The sequence below is a fragment of the Poecilia mexicana genome, unplaced genomic scaffold (assembly GCF_051168715.1).
Source record: "Poecilia mexicana isolate PSO_F unplaced genomic scaffold, ASM5116871v1 scaffold_16, whole genome shotgun sequence".
Lineage (NCBI taxonomy): Eukaryota > Metazoa > Chordata > Actinopteri > Cyprinodontiformes > Poeciliidae > Poecilia > Poecilia mexicana.
In genome coordinates, this window is record NW_028263385.1 from 28,989,051 (window position 1) to 29,014,421 (window position 25,371).

The 25,371-nt window shown below is 38.6% G+C and overlaps 3 protein-coding genes across 9 annotated transcripts in view; all 3 read left to right on the forward strand.

Moving 5' to 3' along the window:
* ubr5 (ubiquitin protein ligase E3 component n-recognin 5) overlaps nucleotides 1-2,093 on the forward strand; it is a 44,832-nt gene extending 42,739 nt beyond the window's left edge. For all 6 annotated transcript variants that reach the window (XM_015006924.2, XM_015006925.2, XM_015006927.2 and 3 more), the window contains 2 exons: nucleotides 92-177; nucleotides 1,370-2,093. In XM_015006924.2, coding sequence (XP_014862410.2) covers nucleotides 92-177; nucleotides 1,370-1,582 — 299 coding nt within the window. In that variant the 3' untranslated portion in view covers nucleotides 1,583-2,093. The remainder of the gene's footprint in view (nucleotides 1-91; nucleotides 178-1,369) is intronic.
* A 625-nt stretch (nucleotides 2,094-2,718) lies between these two features.
* Nucleotides 2,719-9,601, forward strand: LOC106929796 (protein LYRIC). 2 transcript variants are annotated; one of them, XM_015006932.2, is made up of 13 exons: nucleotides 2,719-3,383; nucleotides 3,595-3,714; nucleotides 4,016-4,097; nucleotides 4,283-4,462; nucleotides 4,735-4,785; nucleotides 4,986-5,126; nucleotides 6,285-6,353; nucleotides 6,481-6,549; nucleotides 6,664-6,806; nucleotides 7,919-8,035; nucleotides 8,193-8,312; nucleotides 8,553-8,679; nucleotides 9,442-9,601. In XM_015006932.2, the coding sequence occupies exons 1-13, from the start codon at nucleotides 3,054-3,056 to the stop codon at nucleotides 9,504-9,506; spliced, it is 1,614 nt and encodes a 537-aa protein (XP_014862418.1). In that variant the 5' UTR covers nucleotides 2,719-3,053; the 3' UTR covers nucleotides 9,507-9,601. The 2 variants fall into 2 exon arrangements, with proteins under 2 accessions (XP_014862418.1, XP_087870171.1); XM_088014045.1 differs by lacking the exon at nucleotides 6,481-6,549.
* A 1,500-nt stretch (nucleotides 9,602-11,101) lies between these two features.
* LOC106929802 (lysosomal-associated transmembrane protein 4B) lies at nucleotides 11,102-24,098 on the forward strand. Its single transcript, XM_015006941.2, has 7 exons — nucleotides 11,102-12,439; nucleotides 13,413-13,524; nucleotides 15,087-15,160; nucleotides 15,244-15,366; nucleotides 15,470-15,568; nucleotides 17,345-17,440; nucleotides 22,410-24,098. The coding sequence occupies exons 1-7, from the start codon at nucleotides 12,329-12,331 to the stop codon at nucleotides 22,494-22,496; spliced, it is 702 nt and encodes a 233-aa protein (XP_014862427.1). The 5' UTR covers nucleotides 11,102-12,328; the 3' UTR covers nucleotides 22,497-24,098.
* The last annotated feature ends 1,273 nt before the right edge of the window (nucleotides 24,099-25,371 follow it).

Here is a 25,371-nt window from a genome sequence, read left to right on the forward strand (position 1 = left end):
CAGTCTACGCTGAACCTGGCTCCACTCTGATGATGGTTTCCTTTTTAATGTTTCTGCCGCAGCGTATTAAGTAAAAACACTTGTCTTACAGGGGAAAATGCAGATAAACTACTCCAGTTTAAACGATGGTTTTGGTCCATAGTAGAAAAGATGAGTATGACCGAGAGGCAAGATTTGGTAAGTTCTTCTTATTTTTCCTTGAATTAACCTTGAATTAATGATTATAAATTGATATAATGGGAGATTTACATTTTTGCAATATTTTATTTGCAGAAATGTAAAGTTTTCTTGCCGTTTTAAACCCCTTTCTTAAATAATAATTGCTTTTTAAAGATCTAATAAAATAATGCTTATATCAAGAGTTCAGTAAACATGAGTGAATTTCCTCAAATGTTTCTGAATCAAAAGTGAGCTTTGTGATGCACTGCAAAAACCAGCATTCAATCTTTGTGAACCTTATTTATTAGCAGCAGAAATGTATCACATTTGTTATCAATCTACAGGAAATGAGGAATTAATACTTAGCAGTTAAAATAAGTGTCTGCATTTTTCTTGCCAAATTGAATACTTTACTGGTTTCAACTTTCCTATGAATGATTGAACTACTACCTTATGGAACCACTGTTTCCAGGAACTGCATTTCAATTTCTCATGTGGAGCCAACAAACGAATCAAATGAACCTAATTCAAACTGGTCAATGATTCCTGGGATACGGTACGACAAATAGGCCTAAGTATATTTGTCTTGGACACGCGTTTCGTTTTCTCAACCATAGACCAAATCCACATGGACTTAATCTTAATTATAATCTAAAGTCAAATAAAAGCCATTTGAGTTAATAAAACACCCATTTGAGTCTGTGAAAAGATAGAGGAAGAGTTCCTCCACCTCATCTATGCTACTATTGGGTCTGAAAAAATTAATCTCTCCTGGTCAAAAACAACCAATTAAAGCCAGGAGGCGGTTTTTAGCGCTGTTAATCACCCTTGTGAATGCGCCAATAGCAGAGAAACAGAAAAACTGCTTATAGCCCGTCAACGATGGCCTTGCTATCTAACCTTAGGATCTGTGACAGACGACTTTTGTGGTGAACCAGCTGTAGAACAGAGTAAGGTACACGAGGGTGATAAACAGCGCTAAGCCCCTCTTCCTGGCTCTGATTGGTTGTTTCTTTCTGAGCAGTGAATTTCTCCATATGATGGCAGGTCCATATAAGGCAGGAGAGCTCAATGTTTCCAGATTGTGTCTCATATTACACTGTCATGAGATGGTGACAAATATGTAAAAAAAAAAATAAACAACAAAAAAAAAACAGTCTCATAAAATGTACATACTGCACCTTTAATAGCACATTGGTTTGGTCATCAGGTGTACTTCTGGACATCCAGCCCCTCTCTGCCAGCCAGCGAGGAGGGCTTCCAGCCAATGCCCTCCATTACCATCCGGCCTCCAGACGACCAGCACCTCCCCACAGCCAACACCTGCATCTCACGTCTCTACGTGCCACTATATTCTTCTAAACAGATCCTTAAACAAAAACTCCTGCTAGCAATTAAAACCAAGAATTTTGGTTTTGTGTAGAGGTCCGACTGAAAGCTGGAATAAAAAAAAAGAGGAAAAAAAGGTTGTTGTGTAATATTTACCTAGTTCCATTTTTGTAGATTCATTTTTTTGTCCAGTTTTATTAAATTCAACATATGGTCTCTGTCTCCCCATCAATTAATATTTGTTTGTGTTCTGAACACAAACTGCATATTTTAATTTTTATAGTTTTTTCTTTGTGGTAATGAAGAGGTCCATAACATTCCTGCATTGGCACTGTAAAATGTAAAGCCCACCGCTCTATTCTATTGGCTTAAACCTTTTGCTTCCCAGGAACTGGGTTTGCCAGGAAGCTGTCAGCCGAAAATCCTAGCCAAAGATGACAGCAGTAGACATATGAACAGGACGAAAAAGACACTGTGGTTACGATATTTTGTTTCCTTTCCTATGAAAGTACTATCTCTGACAGATCACTGCTGCCTTTGTGGAAAGTTTCTTTTTCTTGTACAGGGGGAGTAGGGAATTTCAAAATAAACTTGGATGTAAATAAGTTGTCCATGGTGTTTCGCGTCTTTTGTTTAGAAGGTTCGTTTGCACTATTTGACTTATTCATGTTTGTGACTGAAATTATAAGCTTTCAGCTTGTTCTTTGGCTTGATTTAGAATGCCCTTTTTTATTATAATAGATTAGTATGTTTTCTGTCACAACAATGTTAAACAATACTGAAGGAAAATATAGCAATTCCCTTAAATGTATATAAGAAAATCTTCGACAATTTTTTGTAAACCGTGCCTCAACTAATCAGGTCTTTGCACCGTCCCATTTAACAGCTGGTGTATATTTCTTTGTTTTTGAATCAAGTATGGAATTATATTAATGTCTTTGGGTGACAAGCTTAATTTAAAAGTAAAATCTATGAAAACAGAATGGCATATTATGTGTGGCTATTTTTGTACAGTAAAATAATTGAACTGAGGAATCTAGTGACACGAATCTAGGGCTAGTTTCTCATGCAACTATTTTCCTGTCTTTGTCGGAATATTTTAATTATGTGTTTTGTGGAGCAATATCTAAAGCTTATTCAATCTTTTTTTGGAATCCTACTACACTACTACGACTCGTTTATACGGTGTACAGCCTGGAATGTTGGTTTTTCCTACCGCCTTGAACGCACCATTTCTCCAGCCATAACGGAGCCATATGAGGTGAACTTGCTGTTCGCGCGGTCACATTAGATATATTGTGCTGTTCAGATTAAGGGCACATAAGCTAATAATGATAACCGTTGGCTCACTGGCCAGTTAGCTGATATACTCTCTCTCGGCAGCGCGTTCAAGGTCCTGTGAGTCAGCAGTGTCCCCATCTTGGCCGATGCTGCTGGCTGATGATTTCATTGTTTGCCATCATGTCGGAATCGTTCCGTTATTTTTAGCTAGCGTGGCTTGCTAGCTCCGCGAGTAGCGGTGAGCGCAGCGTGAATACTCAGTCTGTTGTCTGAAATAAAGAGGGATGGAACAGTGGCAGGACGCGGCCTCTCAGCAGCTCAGGCTGCTTACAAGCCGTCTGAATGAACTGTTGACCAAAGGCCTGGAGTGGCTCCGCTCCGAATTCGGCGTGGACGTGGGACTGAAGCCGGAGCTTATTCCGCCATGGATAATCCTCCTTGCGGCATGCAGCGGGCTACTGCTGATGGTCGCCCTGTGGGCCTCAGTCTGTCGGACTATCTTCAGGAAGCGACCAGCTGTAAGTTCTGTGGACGACGGGGTCGAGGGAAAACGGGGAGCCAGTAAGCCCGTGAAAGCGGAGGAACCGAAGAAAAAGAAGAAGAAGGCAGAGAAGGTGGGTGAATGAAAACGGGGCTGTTGAACCGCGCCGTTTGCGGGGCTAGTTGACAGGCTAACGCCACTGTGACAGTTGCAGCAATGTGACGGCTAACCTAGCTAGCCACTGGCTCGAGAGGGAGTTGGCTCTATTAGAAGCTCCTAACTAAATGTTGGTTTGACTGTTGAGACTTTATGGCGTTCTTTATTCTTCTTCTGTATATTCTTAGAAAGCTCAGCCGAATGGGAGAGCTGTTGCTGAAGCACAGGAAGGAGCCACAGCGTGTGAGGAGAGAGTGCCACATCACCAGGCTCCCCCACCGCAAGTCAAGACCGACAAGGTTGCGGAGGTAATTCTGAATGGGAAACATTTCTTTTCCTGATTACATCTGTGTCAAATGTTGCACCCTACTAAGAAAAGCTTCGCAATTTTGGTACATTCATATAAATACAGAGCAGGAAAGTCCATTCCACGTTGTGAAAGTCCATAGATTGAAATATGAGGTTCAGTACATTAGCTGATTTAGCACAGTCTTTATGAATTTCAGGGAATTTTTTTCCCTTGTCACCGTGTTATCCATGTTTTTCCTTTTTCTTGTACTTGTGTAATAAATTTTACATTTTAACCCTATTCATATTGCATATTTACAGACAAAGAAGTCCAAAAAGAAGGCCAAACCATCTGTGAAGGAGACCAAGGCAGCAACTGGGGATGGCAAAGAACCAGAAGAAGGTAAAATTATATTTTAAAAAATTGTTTAATCAGTGGTAAATGGATGTAAATCTGTATTACATGAGTTAATTTTTCATGTCTTGCATTAAATTTAAATGCTTCAGCACTCTTCATGCGTAACTGCAGCCCCATGTTCTTGCTGAACTGTAGTCAGTCCTTTAACGCTGTGAAGTGTGCGTTTTCAGGCACATGGGAGACCAAGGTCAGCAACAAGGAGAAACGTGAGCAGCGCAAGAAAGATAAGAACTCGAGCGACGGCTCCGCCAGTCCTGGAGGAGGAGACACACCTGTGAACGCTCCGCTGGAGCAGCCCAGAGCCTCCGCGGCGCCACCTGCACCTCCTGCCAGCCAGAAGAAGAAAAAAGGTTACATTTGTTGTTATCTCGGGTTTCAGATGAATTGTGAAGGTTTCCTGTGGCCCACGGCGGCTTGAACAAGTTCAGTTATTTTGTGTGTTTTTTTGTTTTCACCTCTCCCTGGTTGGTCTCCTGTTGATGAGGCTTACTAAAAATATGATTACCACGGGGAATTAAATCTTCTGTGAGCGTTCCCTGAAGGGGCCGAGTGTGTTTACCCTTTGAAAACAGCCTCGCGTGGATGGCGCTCGTGACCTTTGTTGACCTTTTTCTGTTCTCAGGAGAATCTGCAAAAGCGAAGGCAGAGAAGGCTGAAGCTGCTGTCTCTCAAGGTAATTACCAGCACAAGCGTCTCACTTTGACGACTTATTGATTTAGACTCTCAACCCTTTGCGAGAGCAGCTTTATGTAGGGGAACAGACACAAGTCCTTGAAATCTGAAGTCTTTCCAGTGCAGTTTATTTTGTGTTTTATTATTATTATTATTATTTTTATTTTTACTTATTTATTCATTTTTATTCTTTGCTGTTAGCTAACAGCAGCGTGGTGCCGGAGGTGGCCGCTCCCACCGCTGATATGGCAGTCAAGGTCGCACCACAGAGCGCTGCTCCAAAGACGAGCTCCTGGACAACCCAGAGGCAAACGGCTTCACTTTGGAGAGCAGGTTCAGATGGTAAACATGTTTCTTTTTCTTTTTTTTTTTACTTGGTATGACATTGTTTTGGAGAGATATTAATAGTTAGAAATGTTTAGATATTACTTTTACATTTTTTTGCACTACAAGCACAAAATAAAATATATTTTAGGGAGGATTCTGTGTAGAAATCTAACATAAAATGTTACTTATTTTCAACATGTCTAAAACGTTTCACATTCATATTGTTGTTATTCTTATCCTCCTTGATAAAATTAAACCAAATCAAGAGACCTGATCAGATCAAGCTTCTCTTGTTTTACAAGAATGCAAGATGTTGGCAATTTTTTTATTAGTGTGTTCAAAATCAGAGGTTTACAAACAGTATGACTTTTTGGGTTTCCTACCTCAGTAGTTTTCTGGAGTTCTGATCCGTTTCTCCTGACAGAACAGGTTGACCCGAGTCCATTTTGCAGGCCGCCTCACTTTAACCACCTGTTCAGATCTACCCACAACTTCTTCATACAACTGAGTACAACTGAGATCAGGACTTTGATATGTATAAAACCTAGGGCTGTTGTAAAATAATATGTTAGTAATCGAGTAGTCTATAGAATATTTTTACGATTAATCGAGGAATCCTCTCTCTCTCTCATTCCTCGTTCCTATCGTTCCGACAGCAGAAAATTTGTTACACTCCAACCATCGCACCGCAAAATTCAACGATCCTTATTTGTCCCCAAACCCTCACAAAACGCCGAACAATTCACCATCACCCTGCTAGCACTTCACAACAACTCATAGGCGGAAGTAAGAGCGCTGCCCCCACAAATAATCCGAGGGGAACACACTGTGCTACAGAATAAACATAATTTAACGAAGCTTTGAAGCAGATAAATTTTCCTCGAGGAATTTTAATAACCAAGGTACTGGAATCAGCCCTAAAAAGACATTGACTTTGTTGTGCTTAAGACACTTTGCAATCTTTTTTGCTCTATGCTTTGGGTCATTGTCCTTTTGGAAGACTCGTTTGAGCCCAAGATCCTTTAATATTTGTCTGTAGAGTTTATCACTGACCCACTGGAAAATACAAATGTAGCCAAGCAGATTTCTTGGTTGAGTTTCAGTCATTTAGTAACTGAATTGAGCCGCACTGTCACTGTGTGCGTGTGTGTGAAACGCGTGTCTGTGTTTCAGAGTCGTGGGCTGTGCCGGTTCCATCACCAGAACTCAATCTGGTGTCTCTAAGCAGTCTGGGAGTTCCTCGTAAGTTTGCTGCTCACTTTGTACAGTCGCCACTAGATGGCGCAGTCTTCTAAGGCTGTTTTTTTTTTTTTTTTTTTTTTTTTTTTTTCCTCCTCTATTTATTTGATGAACTGGTTGTGTTTTGTAGAGGCCCAACCTGTGAGCGACCTGACCTGGCTCAATCAGTCCAGAGTGGATGATGAGTGGTCTGGACTCAGTACGCTATGTTTTTATTTTTTTCTTTCCTTTCCTTTTTTCTCCTAAAGCCTTTCTGTTGAAGTAAGGTGCCATCTTGGTAAAGATCCAGCCGGTCAATATGTGTGTTTTTCAGACGGAGGTTCGGCCGACCCCAGCTCTGACTGGAACGCTCCATCTGAAGCCTGGGGGAACTACGAGGAGCCCACCGCCGAGCCGGCCCAGCTTCAGGAGCCGCTCCTCCCTGAGCCAGACAAGGCTGCTCTGATCGCAGCGGCTGTGAGTCCACACCATCCTGATTAACTTGATGGAAGTTAGCTGGAAACTTTAATCAACTAAATGATGGGTCTACCTTTCCATATTTTGCTACATTATAATATATAAGCTTCATTGTAGATAGAGATTTTATGTAAAAAGAAAAACCAAAAAAAAAACAAACAAACATAGATACGTTGCAGCGTGATGTCGGGCACACAAGATCCAACCACCCAGCTTCCTGCTGGAGGGCAAAAAAAGCTACTCACTGACGATGACTACCATTGGTTTTAGCTGTCAAGTTGTCAACATAACGTGCTAAATCTTAAATCTACACTTGATATATAAAAGAAAAAGGAATGCAGTACTTTGCTACTAACTGTCAACACAATTGGATAACAAGGTCCAAGAGAGTCACAGTTTCCAGCTCAGGAAAAGTTTTAATGAAAAACATAGTGAAGGAGAGGGAAGTAGGTCGGTTATGCTAGCTTGACTATGATAACCTTGACATGTAGATGTGCTTCAGAATTCAGTGTGTTTCGGTTCAGTTAAAAAAAATTAAGTAACGATAATAATAATAAGGTGGCCAACACTGCAGCTTTTATGTTCCAAAACCAAAAATACTCTTTAGAAAAGGCAACGGTTGAAATAGGTGGTTTATTCCTGAACTCTTTTCCGACTTGATTCTTTAGAAATGTGTTATTTCTTGCAAAGATATGGACAAAATAATAAGAGTTAATTTCTTACAACTTGAATGTAAACAAAAGTTAACTTCATCTGATCATACAAGTTCAAAAAGTTGTCAAAAAAAAAGCAAAAAAAAAACTCCTGGCACAATGGACATTTGACATACAAAAACCATCTCCATCCCCATGTGTGTTTTTTAACATCTTAATATATTGTAAGGTATAAAAGTTGCCAAAGTAATTGTAGCATTTCCAAATATAATTCTTTACAGTTTTGGGTTCCAGAGTAACTCAAGAGTATTTTAACTTCTTGAAGAGGAAGCTAGATTGATACAACTTGTGACTTAGAAGAAGTTCCAAGTACCTTTACAAGGCGTTGTTTTTTTTCTGTTTAGTGTTTACAGTTCTTAGACTTTTTTTTTGTTTGTTTGTCCCTTTTATTGTTTAAAGGAGGATGATGAAGATGATAAGGACAAAGGTGATGCCACTACTGATGGAGCGGCCAAAACTAAAAAGAAGAAAAAGAAGAAGAAGAAGACTTCCGAGGAAGGAGGAACACCTGGCCAGGTAAAGATAAAACTCTAACCTCTGGAGGAATTCAGACGACTCTAAGGTAATTTTGGTTGTGGAATCAATCAAATGGTATCATTGAACTTGTTCATACTTGGCTAAATTTCCCAATTAGTACAATTTAATTTCCTCCTCTGTCCCGCGTCCTGTGAAGGTGGACGAGCTGGCGAAGGAAGCCGAAGCAGCACCTGCACCTGCCGTTTCGGTGAAGAAGCCACCACCTGTTGAGGAGAATGCTGCTGCCGTCCAGTCTGTCAAGGCAGCTGCTGTGGAGGTCAGTGGGGCGGCCGGGGCAGGAGGGGGCACGGGATCGGATAAGCCGTGTTAATGGCTCATCCCCTCATAAGCTCGTCTGGGTTCAGCAAACGGTTGAAATAAGATAATTTACCTTAACCGTCACAAGCAGAGTGTCTTTTGGTCCATCTTTATTCTGTACAGATTTTTTTTCAGCTCCCCCCCTCCACCCGCCCCAATAATAATAATGTAAAAGTTTTTCATTTCCTTCTCTGAACAGGCGAGAGGAGATCGACCCGTGAAGGACACCATATCCCAGAAACCCCCTGTCACACAAGTGCCACAGAAGCCAACCGATGGAGATCCCGCTGCCAAGCAGAACAACCTTCCTGCTCCGACACAGCAAAGTAAGAACGTCACACTCGGTCCTGTGCTTCTCAAGGGGGCGCTGTTCAGGCATGTTTTGCTTATACTTGCAGTGTAGTCATACTTTTTCTAAATAAAAACTAATGAATCAGTAAATTTTGTTTTCAAAGTAAACAACCAAAAATTGAATTTATTTTAATTTTTCTATTTGGTAAAAAAGAAAAATTGGAAGACAATTAATAGGAATTATTGAAGGGACTGTATCAGGATAAATTAACTTTTTTTTTTTAGCTTCACATTACATTATAACGTATGTGGAGTGTTGCCTTGATTCTTTCATAAATTTTCAATAAATACTTTAATCTCCCATGGCAACCATTCACCTGTGCAAAAGACCTGGCAGGACCTAGCTCCGCCTTTAAGACGCAGCTCCTCCTCAGAGCTGCAGTTTCCAAGTTTCTGCCTCACAGAGCAGCCCTCTACAACGCTCCACTCAGCTCCTTCAGACTAGCCAGCAGCAATTAGCAAACACCTGGTGGAACTGCTCATCTACTGAGCTCATTATAGGAGTCAGGGTAATTTGGTCAGACAAGTACAAAATGTCTTTGATTAGGCACTTTAAATGCTGAAGTCGAACTTGTTCCCAGAAGATTGCAAAGTACTTAAAAACTAAAAGAAAAATCAGTTGTTGGGTTTTTTTGTAATCAAAGAGTTCTATAATGCTTCAACTTTTCAAAACTAGTTTTCCATGATTTAACTTTCTGCCTCATGCGTTGAAGGTGTTCTTTCCCTCGTTTCCATAGAAAAAACCGAGGAGAGCCAAGTGCCCAAACCTGCGAAGAAGAAGAAGGCGAGGAGAGAGACATGAGACGCCTACGTATGCAAGAGACTTCACATCCTGCTTATGCAACACCTTCTCTGACAGGGATTTGGAACGACGGTCGCCGTTGACGAACTTTACCAGGAGAAAAAAAAAAAGAAAAAAAAACGTGTCTGAAAACAACTTTTTTTTTTGTTTTTAATACACATCATGTGCCAGTTTGGTGGATCCTTGAAAACTGAAATTTTAATGCAGTGCAATCTAATGTGATGAGGTGTTGATGATTTCTATGTATGCATTTGATCTTTCTGATAACGTCTTCTCATTCCGCTGAATTAAATAACTGAAGGAGATGTAATTTAGTCCTTAGACCTGTAGGAAAAATACTGATGAAGTTTAGAAATCCTGTGGTGGTGGCGCTCACAACACTGGGCCGAATGGGGTGAAGCGGCCTTCTTTTTACCTGCTCTGATGTCGGCGATTCCAGACCAACGGTCGGAAGCTCTACAAGATGTAAACTGTCGTGATGTAAATGAGCCTCGTCAGGCACAGAAAAGGGACTCGTGTCGGCTCTACGTTTCTTGCTTTTTCTTCCTGTGATTCTGGAAAAAATGTCACCACCTCTGTCCATCTGGTTCGTCTCGTCCGTTTTGCTGCCGTGTGTCGACAAAATGTTCTCTTGCTGTCTTTTTTATGGCCAGTTGCTGTCAGCCGCAGCCATGCGGGTGAGAGCGGGGGCCTCTGATGGCAAACATGTCATTGTTGTCAGCCTCTTAGTTTTTTTGTTTCTTTTGTTTTCCACCTCTGCTTGATTCAGAAGTCCTCCGAATCTTTTTGTAAAACTTGTTTGTAATAAAAGAAAAGCTAAAGCCATATGTAAAAAGACTAAATAAAGGCCAGTTTTTCTATCTTTGGTCTAATTACTACCACTTTTACAGTCTTATGATAAATTGATATAGTATATACTTTTATTAGTAAATTTTGAATCCTTATAGCTTTTGTTTGTTCTGTTTCAAATCAAAACATGAAAAAAATAAGCCAGAAAAACTCCCGACTTTTACTCTATAAACTGAATAACATTGAGCGTCCCTGATCTACTCATTTATTTTGTAATCACTGTTTATTCTATGATTAAATGAATGAGGCGTATGGAGTTGACAGTATTGATTTATGCTGTTAAATATCAACGGCTGACACCTGCAGAGATGGATTCCATACCAGAGCTGTAGTATTTAACAATTCATCTACATTTCTTGGGTTTTTTTTACCACATATGATGTAATCTAGTTTTTTGTTGGATTAATGCATAGGCGTAACTTCCTGAAGGACTGGTGTGGACATGTCCACACCAACTCTGGCATGAAGGGGACAGTCCCCACCAATATTTCCTGGACCTTTTTTCTTTATGTGCCTGCAAATATGTAACTCGACAGCAGTTGCACACTGTATTTAGAGCATTAACAGCCAGGTAATGCTTTTTAAAATTCCTTTGTAAAACCTAAATGGCAAGTCCACTCAATTAGAGATGTCTTCCCTCATTGCCCCACTGCTTCAAACTTGAAGATGTAAGTTTTTTTATTATTTTGTGAGGAATCAACAAGTGGGACACAATCATGAGATGGAATAACATTTATTGGATATTTTAAACTTTTTTAACAAATAAAAAACTGCAAAGTGGGGCGTTTGAAGCCTGAAAAGCAGCAAAAGGTTGAAAAGTTCAAGGGGGCCGAATACTTTCGCAAGGCACTGTATATACACACACTGCCTCCATAAGAGCAATCTGTTTTCCACAGAATGAATGGGGTCAGTCTGATTCCCTGCATTTAATGATTCAATTACATTGAATCAACTATTCGAACAGCATGTGATGACCGCTGTCTGTTGGATTTCTATTACTCTTCTATCAATTATTTGCCCTGTGAAATATTACGCCTTATATAGCGATGTTAGGCTGCTTTATCTTTTAACACAGTTTCAACGGTGAAGAAAAAATAAAAATAAATAAACGGATCTGTATAAAGAATTGACCCTTAATTTCCAGATGCATGTTTTGAGTTTAATCTGTTCAGTAACTTTCTCGAACCTGCATTACAAAATCGGATTTGAGTCCATCTCCTTTAGAGTGTTTATCATCAACAGGACTGAGGGCGCCCTTGTTGCCCAATCAAGATAGCACAGATTAGCCGGTGATTCACCGGAAGTACTCTTCAAAAATAATTTTAGCTTAAGTAATTAGTCCAAAACTTGAACGGGGTCTGCAAACTCGATTAATTTCTTTTGCAGCTATGGTCTCCAAAAATATACCCTTCCCCTCAAAATGATAATATATATAAATAAATAAATAAATAAATAAATAAATAAATAAATAAATAAATAAATAAATAAATAAAAATTAAATAAATAAATACATAAATAAAGTTGGTCTGTGTTGCTGTGTTTGTTCATCCCAAAGAATTTTCCTAATTAGAATTAAGAAGATCCAGCTTGTGAGTAAAGTTCACAGTTTGATTGACACCAGTTAAATAATTCCTTCCTTCACCTGAAGAAGAAAAATTACACTGAAAATGTGTTTGTTATAACAGTTCAAAGAATCCCTATTCGAATAATTTGTTAAACATTTTTGCGTCAATGTGAAATTCAGCGTTTAATTTGGAATCAGATTTCCGCTTTCCGCCTCAGATGGTGTCGAACTTGACGCGGCAGAGCGTTTATAATCCGCTCAAGCGGTGAGTAAACAACCGATAGACCAACAGCGGATGGCTTTGCTTCTCGTCCTTTCTCGGTGAGACTCGGCGCTCGGCGGACGTGCTTCGGACGACGAGGCGACTGCTTTTCCTCCCAACTCGACCCGTCACCGACTCTGCGTGTAAATGCTCACAGACAAGATGATGATGTCTCCATGGGACCGCTGGTACTCCACAAGCTGCTGCCTGTGCTGCCATGTCCGCACAGGAACCATCATCCTGGGGGTCTGGTATATGGTGAGCATCTGTCTGTATCCCACTGCATCCCTGTAGACAATCAGCAGCAGCGGGGAAGCGTGGCCTCGTTGGAGGAATTCAGGTTGGATACTGTACTCCAACAAAAGGATGACATATTATTCCAGGATATTCTGATAATTTTTTATGGGTTTGTAAGTCTGTCGCAATAGGCAATTAATCGATTAATCGCGTGATAAGTTAAAAGCCCCCCAATAATGTCCATTCTGACGATTAATAGTTTTTGAAGGGCTATTTTGTTTTAAAGAGACTTTGTAATCGAATTTATTTACGGTTTTGTTTGCATTGGATTTAATTTTCAATTTATTGTTTTTGTCTTTTTTTTTTATTTTTATTTTTATATACATTTAAAATATCTTCCTTGTCCAGGGTAAAGTGTTCTTTACAAAATTGGAACTTATTGATCTTGTAGAGGGCTGAATTTGAATTATTATGCCGTTAACTATACATTATGTAAAAATGGTCTCAAAATAACAATGTTTTCTTTTGTTGCAATAATTTCTGTCATAATTTATCGTCCAGATGACATGTGCAGCTAAGTGTATCCAACTATCACAGTTTATTCCAGGTTATTGTCTCCTAATTGAAAATGAGGAGAAAACCCAGCAGCCTTTTGAAGTAAATTTAAAGGCCATGTGGAAAAATCCTTTCTCTACCTGCTATTAATAAATCAGCAGCAGGTCTCTTCGGGTAGCAGGTTTGGTTTCAGGTTGCCTATTGAATGTGAAGAGTGTTCCGTTTCTTCACCCCATCAATGGGGATGAATGAGTCATCAGCATAATGAACTGCACAGGCCAGAGATTGTGTTGTACAAAAAACACAAATTTCCAAGCAGACCTTTAATGTTCCTATGTTTATAGTATCCACTTAAACCTAGAGTTCATGTATGCATTTTAAGCTCTACAGCTCCACTGTACTTTGCCTGTTTCTTACCCATATGCCCTCTGTTCCTAAGCTCATCAATGCCGTGGTGTTACTCATCCTGCTCACGGCCCTCAGTGATCCAGAAAAGTACCATCTGACCAGTGCTGAGTTGGCCAATGACCTGGATGTCATGGATGATGCCAGTAAGTATCCTAAAAGCAAAGTTATAAGTAGAACGTCACAGTGTGTTTTCCACCCAACTGGCTACTATGCACTACTTGGTCTATAATACAAAACCCTGCTAAAATACATTGAAGTTTGTTACTGTAACATAAAAAATATGGGAAAATTTAAGGGGTGTTAGTGTCACATTAGTTTCACAGAGAAAAACCATAAAGTCATGCGACACTTGACTGTTTTAGTAGACTACCTCTCTAAGTAGTGGACAGTAAACACCTTTGTCTGACTATAACACCCAAAAGCACAGTCATGCAAACCTACTTTCCATCTGTCCAAAGAATTAGATAAATCCGTCTTAGTCCAGGAGTGCTCCGGTCTTGTTTACCGCCACCACATGCCATTCATTCAGATTCCCTGATTCAGAATGACTATAAAGTCCCAGGATTAGAGTTTCCCTGTAAGGCCGGCTGTGTTCCATATACAGCCTCTTCTTTTGAAACACACATGAAAACTAGGACACTTTAATGTGATTTATTTATCTGAGGAGTTTTCAGTGCCAAGGCTGGACAAAGACTAAAAGTTAGAGAGAACGTCTGTGTAGTGTCGGACTGTTTCTATCTACTTATTTGAGATAATCTATTAATTTTACTCAATAAGAAAAGGAACACCGTCAACCAAGACCACTCTACACAATTAATAAAAATATTATTTTCATTATAACTTATGATTATCTACTCTGTGAGTATATAATTAATGGCAACTAAATATTTTTGTAGAGACTAAGGAAACTGGAAACGGCTTTTTTTTAACACAACACCCTGATGTTTGCTTTGCACTTGTTTGAAAGTAAAGCACTGCTAAAGGAATGCTAAGGTGACTAATGGATTTAAAGTCACCAGGAGACAAAGACTAGAAGTTAAAAGTAACTTGTTGCTGTATGTTAGCTAAAGTTGTTGTCCGCTATTAGCAAACATGGCTAATAGCCACCAACAGTCCAGCTAAATATCTCCAGATTAGCTGGAACAAAAATAGAGTATTATTGCACAGTTGCTCTATTTTGGGAAAAAAAAATGTAATCACACTTGTCTAAATGTGATTAGACAAGTGTCTAAATACAAATGAGATTAATTGCAAATGAGGTCTGCAGTCGCACTTTCATTTTTGGTGTTCAAAATTCTCAGGTTCTAATTCTGTCAGCTCTCTTGACATTCAGGTAAATTAGTCGCTGCAAACAAAGGGACATATTTTCTGGACTAGATGTGATTCACCGGATGACTCATAGCTACAGTTTATTAAAGAAGTGCTGGATAATAAGTTATCGATTCACATGACACACAAGATGTTGTCTGGGTGAACTGTTCCAGTACTGCCGATGCTTTATCTGATCGTACCAAGCTCTTATTTTACGTAACAGAGTTATTGGTTTTCCTCTGTTACGCTGAGGGTGATGTGAGGTAAAACAAACAGCATGTGAGCCAAAAAACTGAGGTTTATCCCTTTTCTGCTTGACAGATGTGGCATACCTTTATTGTTTCTATTTCTAGTTTGAATTTCTAATATTTTTAAAAATATTTTGCTATTGCAGACATGTGCATTGCCTCAGCAATCTCCCTGCTGATGATCCTTATATGTGGAATGGCAACATATGGTGCATATAAGGTAAACTTAATGGTTATTTTGTAATATCTTTTTTTTTTCTGTGGAAGAATTCTACCTTTCTGTCTCAAACGCTTTTGCCACAGCTGCGTGCCGCGTGGATCATCCCCTTTTTCTGCTACCAAATATTTGACTTTGCTCTCAACGCCCTGGTGGCTGTCAGCATTGTGGTGTATCCAAACACAATACAGGATTACCTGCAGCAGCTGGTAAGTGTCACATCATATAAGTACAAATGAGGTACGCTCCTTTATGTTTACCTGTTGGCTGTTTAATGATGGCTGTTTTTTTCTTTTTTTTACCCGTTTGCAGCCGGATAATTTCCCTTACAAAGAGGAAGTGGCTGCGCTCAGTAACATCTGCCTGGTCCTCGTTGTGCTGCTCTTCATTGGCTGCATCATTGGCTTTAAGGTAAAACCTTCTTTGACTTCATAGTAAGAACACTGGCATACATTCAAAAGTGTTTTTTTTATCAGTATAAATACTTTTTATAATATTTCTTTCACATATTCTCAGTTGGAAGTCTATTTGAGCACCGTTTAGGTGTTTTTAAGTTTTCATAGGCAGTAATGAGATTACAGCATGATACTAAGACACACATTTATTAATAGATATGTGATAATTGAAACATAGAGATATGTATAATTTTATATTTTTATTTCTATTTTATAAAAATAAGTTAAAGCCAAAAAATTACATATAATTAACATTATGTAAAAATTATAAAATTATTGAGTATTAAATAGTTTCTGTGGAATTTTTCCCACTTCTCAATTACTGTGTGTTGCTAAAATCGTTCATTATATTGATTATTAATAATACAATATATGCTAAATTTAGTTGTTTTCAAATGCTTAGTGTGTAAAATATTATAATTTTTTTCTGTAATAATCTTTACAGAGTAATAAATGCCAGTATTTCTGTTGAATTTTCTAGCCTGCAGTCTGCTTCTTGTCAGATGTGTTTTTCAACCCATATATCGTCCAAAAAGGAAAATTCCTCTTGAAAACGAGCAACAAGTACAGATCCACTCAATAAATGAGAATATCACTGAAAAGCTCCATGTATGTCAGGAATTTTATCACAAAGTGAAACATATCATCTCGATTTATTCCACACAGACGGATTTTTGGAAGCCTTTATTTCTGTTCCTCATGATGATTTCCACATAAGGCTAATGAAAACTTAAGAATTAAAATTAGAATATTACGTCAAACCAATTAAAGAAATATTTTTAAAAACAGAAATATGGGCTTATTTAAAAGTATGTGGTTAAACATTTCTACTTTCAAAAGGTACTTTCAGTCTGACAAACGAGTCTCATCTGGACATATTTTCTAATTTACTGAATATGACTGTAGTGTGCAGCAACAGGCAGGGGAGGGGCCGTGCTGCATTATTAATCTACACCCAGCTGAAGAAAACTCTTTCTTGGTTTGTGTTATCTACAAACCATCATCCTGATCACACACTGACCCTCCTCTGCAGAGAGCTGGGAAGTTAAATGACCCAGCCCTGTTCCTCCCTGCCCAGTCCCAACTCCCCCAGCTACTCCCCTCCCCGCCCTGCCCCAACCCTCTCAGCTCCGCCCCTCCCTGCCCCGCCCCAGGAAGCAGATCTTTGCCTTCCTGCGAAGGCCTCTTTAAATCACACCGGCTCATCTAATTGGCCTGTGACAGAGCGGCTTTGGGCCGTGGAGCAGATGGACGGGTGGATGGACGCGGCAGATGGTGTGTTGAACAGAGGAGCTCCAGTGGCGATCCGCCTGCTGAGAGCAGAAAGGATTCTGTGGATAAAGAACACAACAGGAGCTTGTTTCTCCTTCTTCTGCTAAATGATGGATGGGTCTCAGGCAGATCCAGTAAGCTGAGAACCAACTGCAGCCTTTCATGCGCTGCGAGACGTGCTGCTCATGTAGTGCAGCACGCATGTCTGCATGCAGGAAGTAAATCATTTAACACGGCTTCTCTGGGGATGAGACGACCCGACTGCAAATTTACACGAACTCTTAGAGAAATGTTAAACAGACTGCTGCTCGGTTTCCGTCTTGTGAAGACAAACATGTCTGCCTAGAATCACCGATTATCGTCGATTACTTTTGTAAACTCCTCAACATTTTTCCCAGTTGGTAGAGTTGGTATCAGGTTATCTGAGGTCCTCCTTCGTTTTTCTCCTGTCCCATCCCAGGCCTACCTGATTGCCTGTGTGTGGAACTGCTACAGATACGTGAGCGGCAGGGGCGGTTCTGAAATCCTGCTCTACGTCACCACCAATGACACCACAGTGAGTCACTCTCTACTGTCTACACACACATTCAATAAATCCAATTAAATCACAAAAAAAGAGTCCATTTATTTCGGCAACGTTGCCTCTCAGTCCGCAACTTGTGACTCTGGAGTTTCCCTGCAAAAACACAAAATCTTATCAAGTATTTTTTAGTCTAGTTTCTAGCGCAAATGTATTAGAACACTTAAAATAAGACGAAACAAACTCATAGGTAAGTTTTCAACAAGATATAGGAGCTTGTTTAAAGTCTATGATTCCTTACTATTGATGAAAAAGTTCTAATTTCATCGACAGACTGAGATAGGAAAATATTATAAGTAAAATAATCTACCAGAGGAACTAGAACTTCTTCATTAATATTAAGGAACTACTGACTTAAATAAGCTCCTATATCATCCCTTAAAACTTAATTATGAGTTAGTTTTGTCTTATTTTAAGTGAGATATTTGCACCAGAAACTCGACTAAAATACTCTGTGAGATTTTGTGCTTTTCCAAATTTTGTGTGTTCTACAAAATTTTGCTAAACTAACTAATGTTTTTAAGTATAGATATTTTTATGTTTCATTAGTTTTTTCCCATTTTTTTCAATGAATAATTGCACTAAACTTCTACAACAGAATGACTCTAAAAGTAGCAGCTCTTGTCATTACTTTGGAAACTATATACTTTTTTTTCTTACATAGTTATATCAATATCTCATGGAAGAAAATGCATCCATAGTTTTTTTTGCCAATATTTGAATTTGTTTTAAATCTAAAAATAGAAATAAAATTGTAGTTCTTCAGCAATTACAACAAATTTCCTATAGTAAATATTTACTTAAAAAAAAAAAAAAAAAAAAGCTTTTCCCAAAACTTCATCTAACATTTTGTGGCTCTAAACGAGTTTTATTCAGCAGAACTGTCTTTCATTTATTCCCTTTTTTCCAGTGAGAACAGGAACTTTAGACAGAAGCCGGAGAAAAGAAAACCTGAGTTTATGTCTTCTGGCAGCCCAGCTGTGCTGCAGGCGTTCCAGTGGCTGCCTGAGCTCCTCCTCTTCAACACTAATATCTCTGTCAGTCTTCATGTCCAGCGAACAGCTGTGCAAACAACTTTTATTAACAATACCTGTAAAGACGATTTCCGCATCAGATCAGAATATGTGAAAAGCAGATAGTTCTGTGGAAGAATAAACTGTATTACCATAAATATGCACAACTTTTAAAGCGTTTTGCAGAACTGCTAATCCCCCTTTAACTGCCTCACGTTCAGTCTCATATCAACCACAGAACCGACTGTTTTTGTTCTGAGTTTAAGTGAAGAAAAAGTGGAAGAAAAATCATCCGCAGTTTTAAATTACTAACCAAAAAAAATCTCACTCCTCCTATTCACACAAGAGGAGTGAATGTTGTTGTACTTGTGAAGAGACGTTCAATATTAATTCATTTTAAGAATTATTCACTACTTGGATGCAGAGACTATTTTTACATAAACTGTTTACTGAGTTGTAATTGACAAATTCACTTGGACTTCCCTTTATTTGGGGGTATCGTGCAAAAGAAGTGGCTGAACATAATCGCATGCCACACTTTTCAGATCTGTATTTCTAAAAAAAATCTTCCTTTTCCTTCCACTTATCTATTTTGAGTTGATCTCTTGCAAGAAAATCCATTATATAAAAATATGAATATAACTTTGTAGTCATTATGCGACAAAACAAGGAAAAGTTCAAGGCGCATGAAGACTTTTTTGCAATATATTTTACATATACTTGGTATATTTCCACAATGTTTATGTCAGCATCTCGGGATCCAGCATGAAACACTGTTTAATGTCTATTTGTTTCTTTTTTCCACCTCTAAATGCATCAACATGCCTCACAACTGGAGAGAAACGGATTGTATATATATATATATTTTCTTGTCGTTCATCCAGTCCCGGCCTGCGCTCATGTTTTTATCGTCTGCGTAGGTTTACTTCTGCTTTAGCCAGTCTGTCTGCTCCGTAGCCAACATGTCGAAGGCAGGAAGGAAACATAAAGGCGTTCTGTGGCAGCAGGCGGCTTTACAGAGGCTGGACGAACAGGGACGAGGCTCCGCTCTGCCAAAGCCATCAGCCTGCAGCCTGGATGGAGACCTGAGGCTCCACTGCTGCCACCCACTCACTAATTAGAACCACTTATAGCATGACAGGACGGAGGCAGTGGAAACACTAATCATCTGCTTTTACCATCCGCTCTTAATACCTGTCTCCATAGAGACCAGCATGTCCGCAAGGCATAGTCTATGTTTGATTCAAAACCCGCGTTTGGAAAACGTTTTTTACAGTTGAAACCAGAAATTTAAGGATGATAAAAATACACCTGCGATTTTTTTTTTCTCAATGTCTGAAGTGAAATCAGATGAAGCTTTTCTTATTTTAGGTAAATTTGAATTTCCAAAAATTATTTCTATTTGCTAAATGCCAGAAAACATAAAAAAAACAAAACATTTATTTTTTGTGACTTTCTCAACCCAGTCAGGTGTTTAGGGTGTGTAAGAGAGACATTTAACATAAAAAGTTGCCATATTTCAGTTTATTCGTCATAATAATATCCTCTTCATTGTCAGATGAACAGGATATAGGATATATGTAATAGTCTTTTTTTAAGTTAATTTGTACTTTTATTTCTAAAGTGTGGTTTGAAGACGTACTTTGAAAACTTTTGAAAAGTTCTGTGGGAAAATCATTTGTTTTAACTTCACTGAAAAAACAGAGCAAAGCTTTGACTTAAAATAAGAATGAATTTGTTACATGTAATCAAATTAAATTTGTCAAACTTTACCTACATTTGCTTTACATGACAACTTAAGAAACTTACTCCACTTATGTGATTACTTGTAACAAATTAACTAGTTTTTTTTTTAAGTTGGACCACCTGTTTTATTATTTTTCAGTGTTCTATCATTTTCAGTTTCACACGTATTTAGATGAACATGTGCTCCCAGTCTGCAGCGTTTCAAGCAAACACTCCACATATTAATACGTTGTGTGGTTTTATGCGTCGCCGTGGACGTTTAGGAAGCGGGGACGTCTATAGGGTCCTGATGAGTAAAACACCTGGCGGTGCAGAGGGGAAGTAGGAGGCCTCTCCGCTGCCTGACAACAGGAACCTGTCCATTTATCTCCTAGGATCAGCCTCAAGGTTCCATGTTTTTTCAGTTAAAACAAGGCGTATTCAATTAGAGCCTGGTACACACACACACACACACACACACACGCACACACACTGCGGGCTGCTCTGTGGCTTTTGGTTAACAGCCCGAGCGGTGAAACAGAAGTAAAAACGATGGTTTAGGTCGAAAGTGCACAAATAGAGTCCATGTGGGACAAGTTTCTGGGCGAGCATTGAGTGGTTGACTCCCACACAGAAGCAATAAGGTTCCCATTAAAATGCATCAGAGCGTGAAATGAGGGTCGTTTCTCTTTATGAGGTTGATGTGGTGGTGGGAGGAGGGGCAACATTTGCTTTGACTGCTTAGGTATAAACTTGATCCATTTTGTAACGAAATACATTTTCGCAGCATTTTGTGCTTCAGCACAAAATGCTGCGAAAATGTATTTCGTTACTGAAGTAAAACAGCTGCTGTGTCCAACACAGCTCGTCACATCATTAGCTGTGTTTCCATTGGCCGTATAATTGAGCACTTTGATATTTCAAAAATAAATTTGCTTAAAGGACACATGGTAATTTTGAAAAACAAAAACAAAAAAACCCCAACAACAACTCGTTTTAAGATAAAAAGTTTTGGCAGCAGGAAGAGTTTTTATTTATTTATTTATTTATTGTATCAAAGTTGGTTTATTTCACAAATCTAAAATAAATAAATAAAATGTTTTTTTTATTATTTTGGGTCATCATTATAATGTCGAGAACATGAGTAATTTATTTTTTTTGCAACACTTGCACAGAATGGAAAATGGAGAATATTTTATATAATATTTAATATTGCATTTGCATTTGAACTTCACAAAAACAAAATAAAGTTGATTCTGATTCTGGGTTGTTCAAGACAGAGTGATTCTCGACCAAATATTTAGGAAAAATACGGACTTTCTCAATGGCTTACTGTTTAAAACATGGGACCCATCAGTGAGACACATGGTGTTGTATATGAAGCCAGCTGAACCGTTCAGGGAGCTCACGCTTTTGTCGGCCACATAGTGAGAAGCGACTTCAGCGGGTGTCGATTTACTCAGCTGCTGAATAAGGAAGTACAGAGGAGGCTAAAGACTCTTAGGTATTTTATTTGATGGGATCTCAGGTTTGCATCTCTGATCTCTTAAAAACAAACTTTCTTTTGTTTTTAGTTTTCTTTCTCTCATTCTTTGTTTCTTTCGAGTTTCTTCATTTCCTTTCTTCTCTGTCCCTATCCTTATATTTGCACTGTATAATGTTTCTCCTTTGTGTTTCCTCATGCCTGTTGCTCTTTTGCTTGTAGGCTAACATGAGGCAGGGTTGAAATTTTCAAAGTAATTAAACAGGATCTATCAGCTGTGGCCTGGACGTGAGAAGACTGAGTGAAAATGACAACCAGGACTTTGAACATGTGGTCAACATTCTGGTTTAGAGCCCAATTCCAATCTCAAGTATCACAGTGCTACAGATTCCTTATATAAATTTGCTCAAGATGTTACTTTTTAATTTAAGTATTCTAACTATAGTTATAAATTAATCCCTAAGTTCATCTGCTTAATAATTTTAAATGTTACAAAGCCATATTAGGCAAATATTCTAATTTAGTAATACTCACTAATATATATATATATATATATATATATATATATATTTTTTTTTTTTTTTTTTTTTTTTACATTTTTCTTTCCCCATTTCCTGCTTTTTCTAGATGTTGCCTGTGCATTGCACCACATACTTTGTGAAAAACAAAACAATGCTGATCAAAATATTCTCCTGTGTGTTTTTTTGTTGTTGATAATTTGCAGGTGCTGCTTCCTCCATATGATGACAACATCAGCGTCCCGTGCAAACAGGCTCCTCCGTCCTACATCTCCGCTGAGGCGACGGCATGAAAACATTCCGATGTTGGGATCCTGCAGATCGGATCCTCCCGTTAGCACTCAATACGACACACTCCAGCAAAACGACGCACCACACTGCCTCTCCAGTTAACACTATGTTCACAAATATCCACGATAGCACACATCGCTCAACCAACTCCCATTCCATCTCGCCGTTACCGACCAAATTGTAATTTATCAGTTCTCTTCCTCCTAAGTTTATCCAGGAGCGATTAGCATACTGTATGCCTTAGATTCTGGCTGAAATGACATGAAAGCTGTAGGAAGTTGCATAGATTACATATATTTTTGTGAATTCTATTTATTCTTTGTGCGTTTGTAACAGTATTATTGGGTCTTATTTATCTAGTCATATTTATGTTATGCTCAAATGCAACAGTAGCTGCGTTTCCATTACAAATGTGCACAAATCTTTGTAAAAAAAAAAAAAAAAAAAACTAAACTAAATTTTTTAATTGCAAAAAAACTTGTTTCCATCAAATAAGAAATGAAGCTAAAGCCACACATGAATAAGTTTGTTCACGCAATAAGTCTTTGCAAAACATGGCGGCGACGGATGTAAACAGTTACATTAGAAATATTCATAATTCATCTGAAACGCTGCGTGTTAGAGCTCTCATGGAGCCAGCTGCATGTTGTCAGAAAAAATAAAAGCACACCATCATCCTGCTACCACTTCCTGTCGTCTTCTTCATCGTTTCCGCCAGTAGTAACATCCAGCTGTTGATCACTTAATGTGAAAAAAGTCACGTGAAAAAGTTCACTGTTACATCTACACATCTGTTTTGTATGAAATACATGTATTTCATTTGGCTGAAGAACCACCTCATCACACTGTAAAAACCTTTTAATTGAAACCAGTGAGTTTTTTCGAAATTGGCATGTTTCTGTTTAGCGAATTTATTTTTAGAATTTAAACTTGCACATATTTTATAGTTAATGGAAACGCAGCTAGTGAACGGTATGGATCAGCGTGGAAATGGATACGGAGTTATTCGGTATCAGTCTTGTCTGCTCGTGATCAGGGTTGGATTGCCTTCTCTCTCTTTCTCTCTCTCTGTTTCTCTATAACGGGTTGCACTTTATCGGCTCGTGTTTGAAGTGTCCCCTTAACTTGAAGTTTTCCAAAGAGATGTAACTGCCTGTATTCTGACATGATCAAAGAGCCGCCCTAATGTACATCACCAAGCATATCAACTCTTTCTCTGTGTTCTTTTTGACTGATTACATGGCTGTAATCAGGATCGTAGCGTTGTGAACTTTTAACTGCGTTTCTACCGACCGACGAAGAACGTCTTAGCTTAGCTTCACTTTCTATTTTTAAAGCACATTGGAGGTGCTGATCTGGAATCAGTTAGCTGTGTGAATGCGGGGAAACTGGAGCGTTGGGAAAGCAGGTCCTGCTTGTGTTTTATCAATCAAAGAAAAGAAAAAAGCAGCTTTTTGCTCTGTGTTAACATTACACAACCATGTTCCACCAGATGGACTTGTTGCTGCCTGAAAACAAAACGCTCTGCAAGGATGCAAAAGTCTCTGTTTTGTGGAAATAATTGATGTGATATTTTTCTCTATTAAAACCAAATTTCCTGAAAAGATGTTGTGTTTTATTTCAAGATTTGGTACTAATCAGCTCAAAGCTCAGCTTGTGCATTAAGCTGAGAGACCTCTCTGTACGACGGAAAGTTTTCACAGCTCTTCACTTTTTCCATATCCAGCCCATCATAAGCTTTTATGTGTAACCTCTGAAATTACAGTTGTGTTTTTAAATATTATTTTGTTAATAAAAACACAGTTTTACTCTACATGAAGATGAAAATATATTTAATATTATTTAATCTCAAGAGGAACTCGTCGAATCCAGAGACAGCTTTCTATTAACATTTTAATAGTTTTTTTATAGGTAGTTTCATGAATGCTTTCTGCCTCAAGTATTTTGTTGATCTTGATGAGGCCCAAAGTAAAATAAGTTTGATACTCCTGTATTACAGTCTTACTCCAGCTTTTATTAAATGAATCTCTTTCCTCCAAATCGTACACGCAAACACTTTATTTTAACAATATGGAATAACATTTTAGACATTTATGGCAAATTTATTAAGGATAATTACATTTACATAAGTATTCATGGCTTTCATTGTAAAATAGCGTGACACAAAGTATTATGCAGCTGTGAAGTGTAAGAAGAATGGTGGTTTTCAAAATATCTTACAAATATAAATCTGAACCGTGTGGTGTGCACATGCACTATCCAGCCCACTAACCAAACCGCAGTCAATTTACCTTCAAAAGACTCATGTCTGGACTATATTTCTGTATAATTTATTGTCTGTATGTTTTGTGAAGGCCTCAGAGGTTTGTTAGTGAACAAACAGCGTCATGACAACCCAGGAAAACAACAGGCTGGGAAGACGTTTAAAGCAATGTTACGTAATGAGATAATATTTCAAGCTCTGAGCATTTCACAGATTCAATTCATCTGAAAACGGAACGGGTTCGTCGGATGCTAAGTGTGGTTGAACATCAAACATGGCGGCTGATGCATGCTTATCAACTAATCAGAGGTTCTATGAAGCGTTCCTACACATCGAGTAATTTTTTCTAAGTTTTTATTCCTCATTATTTTCATGTCTTTTATTAAAATATTTAAACGCTGTACAACATGGGAACGTTATTAATTCTGTTGTATTTGCTTGGAAAGTTCGGTGACAATATGTCACTGAAATAAACACAAGCTGTAGTTGCAGGTTTACAGGCAGGCTGAGCTGAACGAGAGGCGTCTCCGAAGTTTGAGTCAGAGGGAGTGTAAAAAGAGAGGTGAAGCAGATGGAGGACGGGACTGAGCGAAGCAGGGAGACACACTTCTGGA

Bases quoted from the DNA above. Each gene is read 5' to 3' on its own strand.
- LOC106929796 (XM_015006932.2), top strand. From the start codon at position 3,054: ATGGAACAGTGGCAGGACGCGGCCTCTCAGCAGCTCAGGCTGCTTACA. The intron at 4,463-4,734 runs GTTACATTTGTT...TTCTGTTCTCAG, and splicing joins CAGCCAGAAGAAGAAAAAAG to GAGAATCTGCAAAAGCGAAG. The intron at 8,313-8,552 runs GTCAGTGGGGCG...TTCTCTGAACAG, and splicing joins TCAAGGCAGCTGCTGTGGAG to GCGAGAGGAGATCGACCCGT.
- LOC106929802 (XM_015006941.2), top strand. From the start codon at position 12,329: ATGCTCACAGACAAGATGATGATGTCTCCATGGGACCGCTGGTACTCC. The intron at 12,440-13,412 runs GTGAGCATCTGT...TCTGTTCCTAAG, and splicing joins TCCTGGGGGTCTGGTATATG to CTCATCAATGCCGTGGTGTT. The intron at 13,525-15,086 runs GTAAGTATCCTA...TTGCTATTGCAG, and splicing joins GGATGTCATGGATGATGCCA to ACATGTGCATTGCCTCAGCA.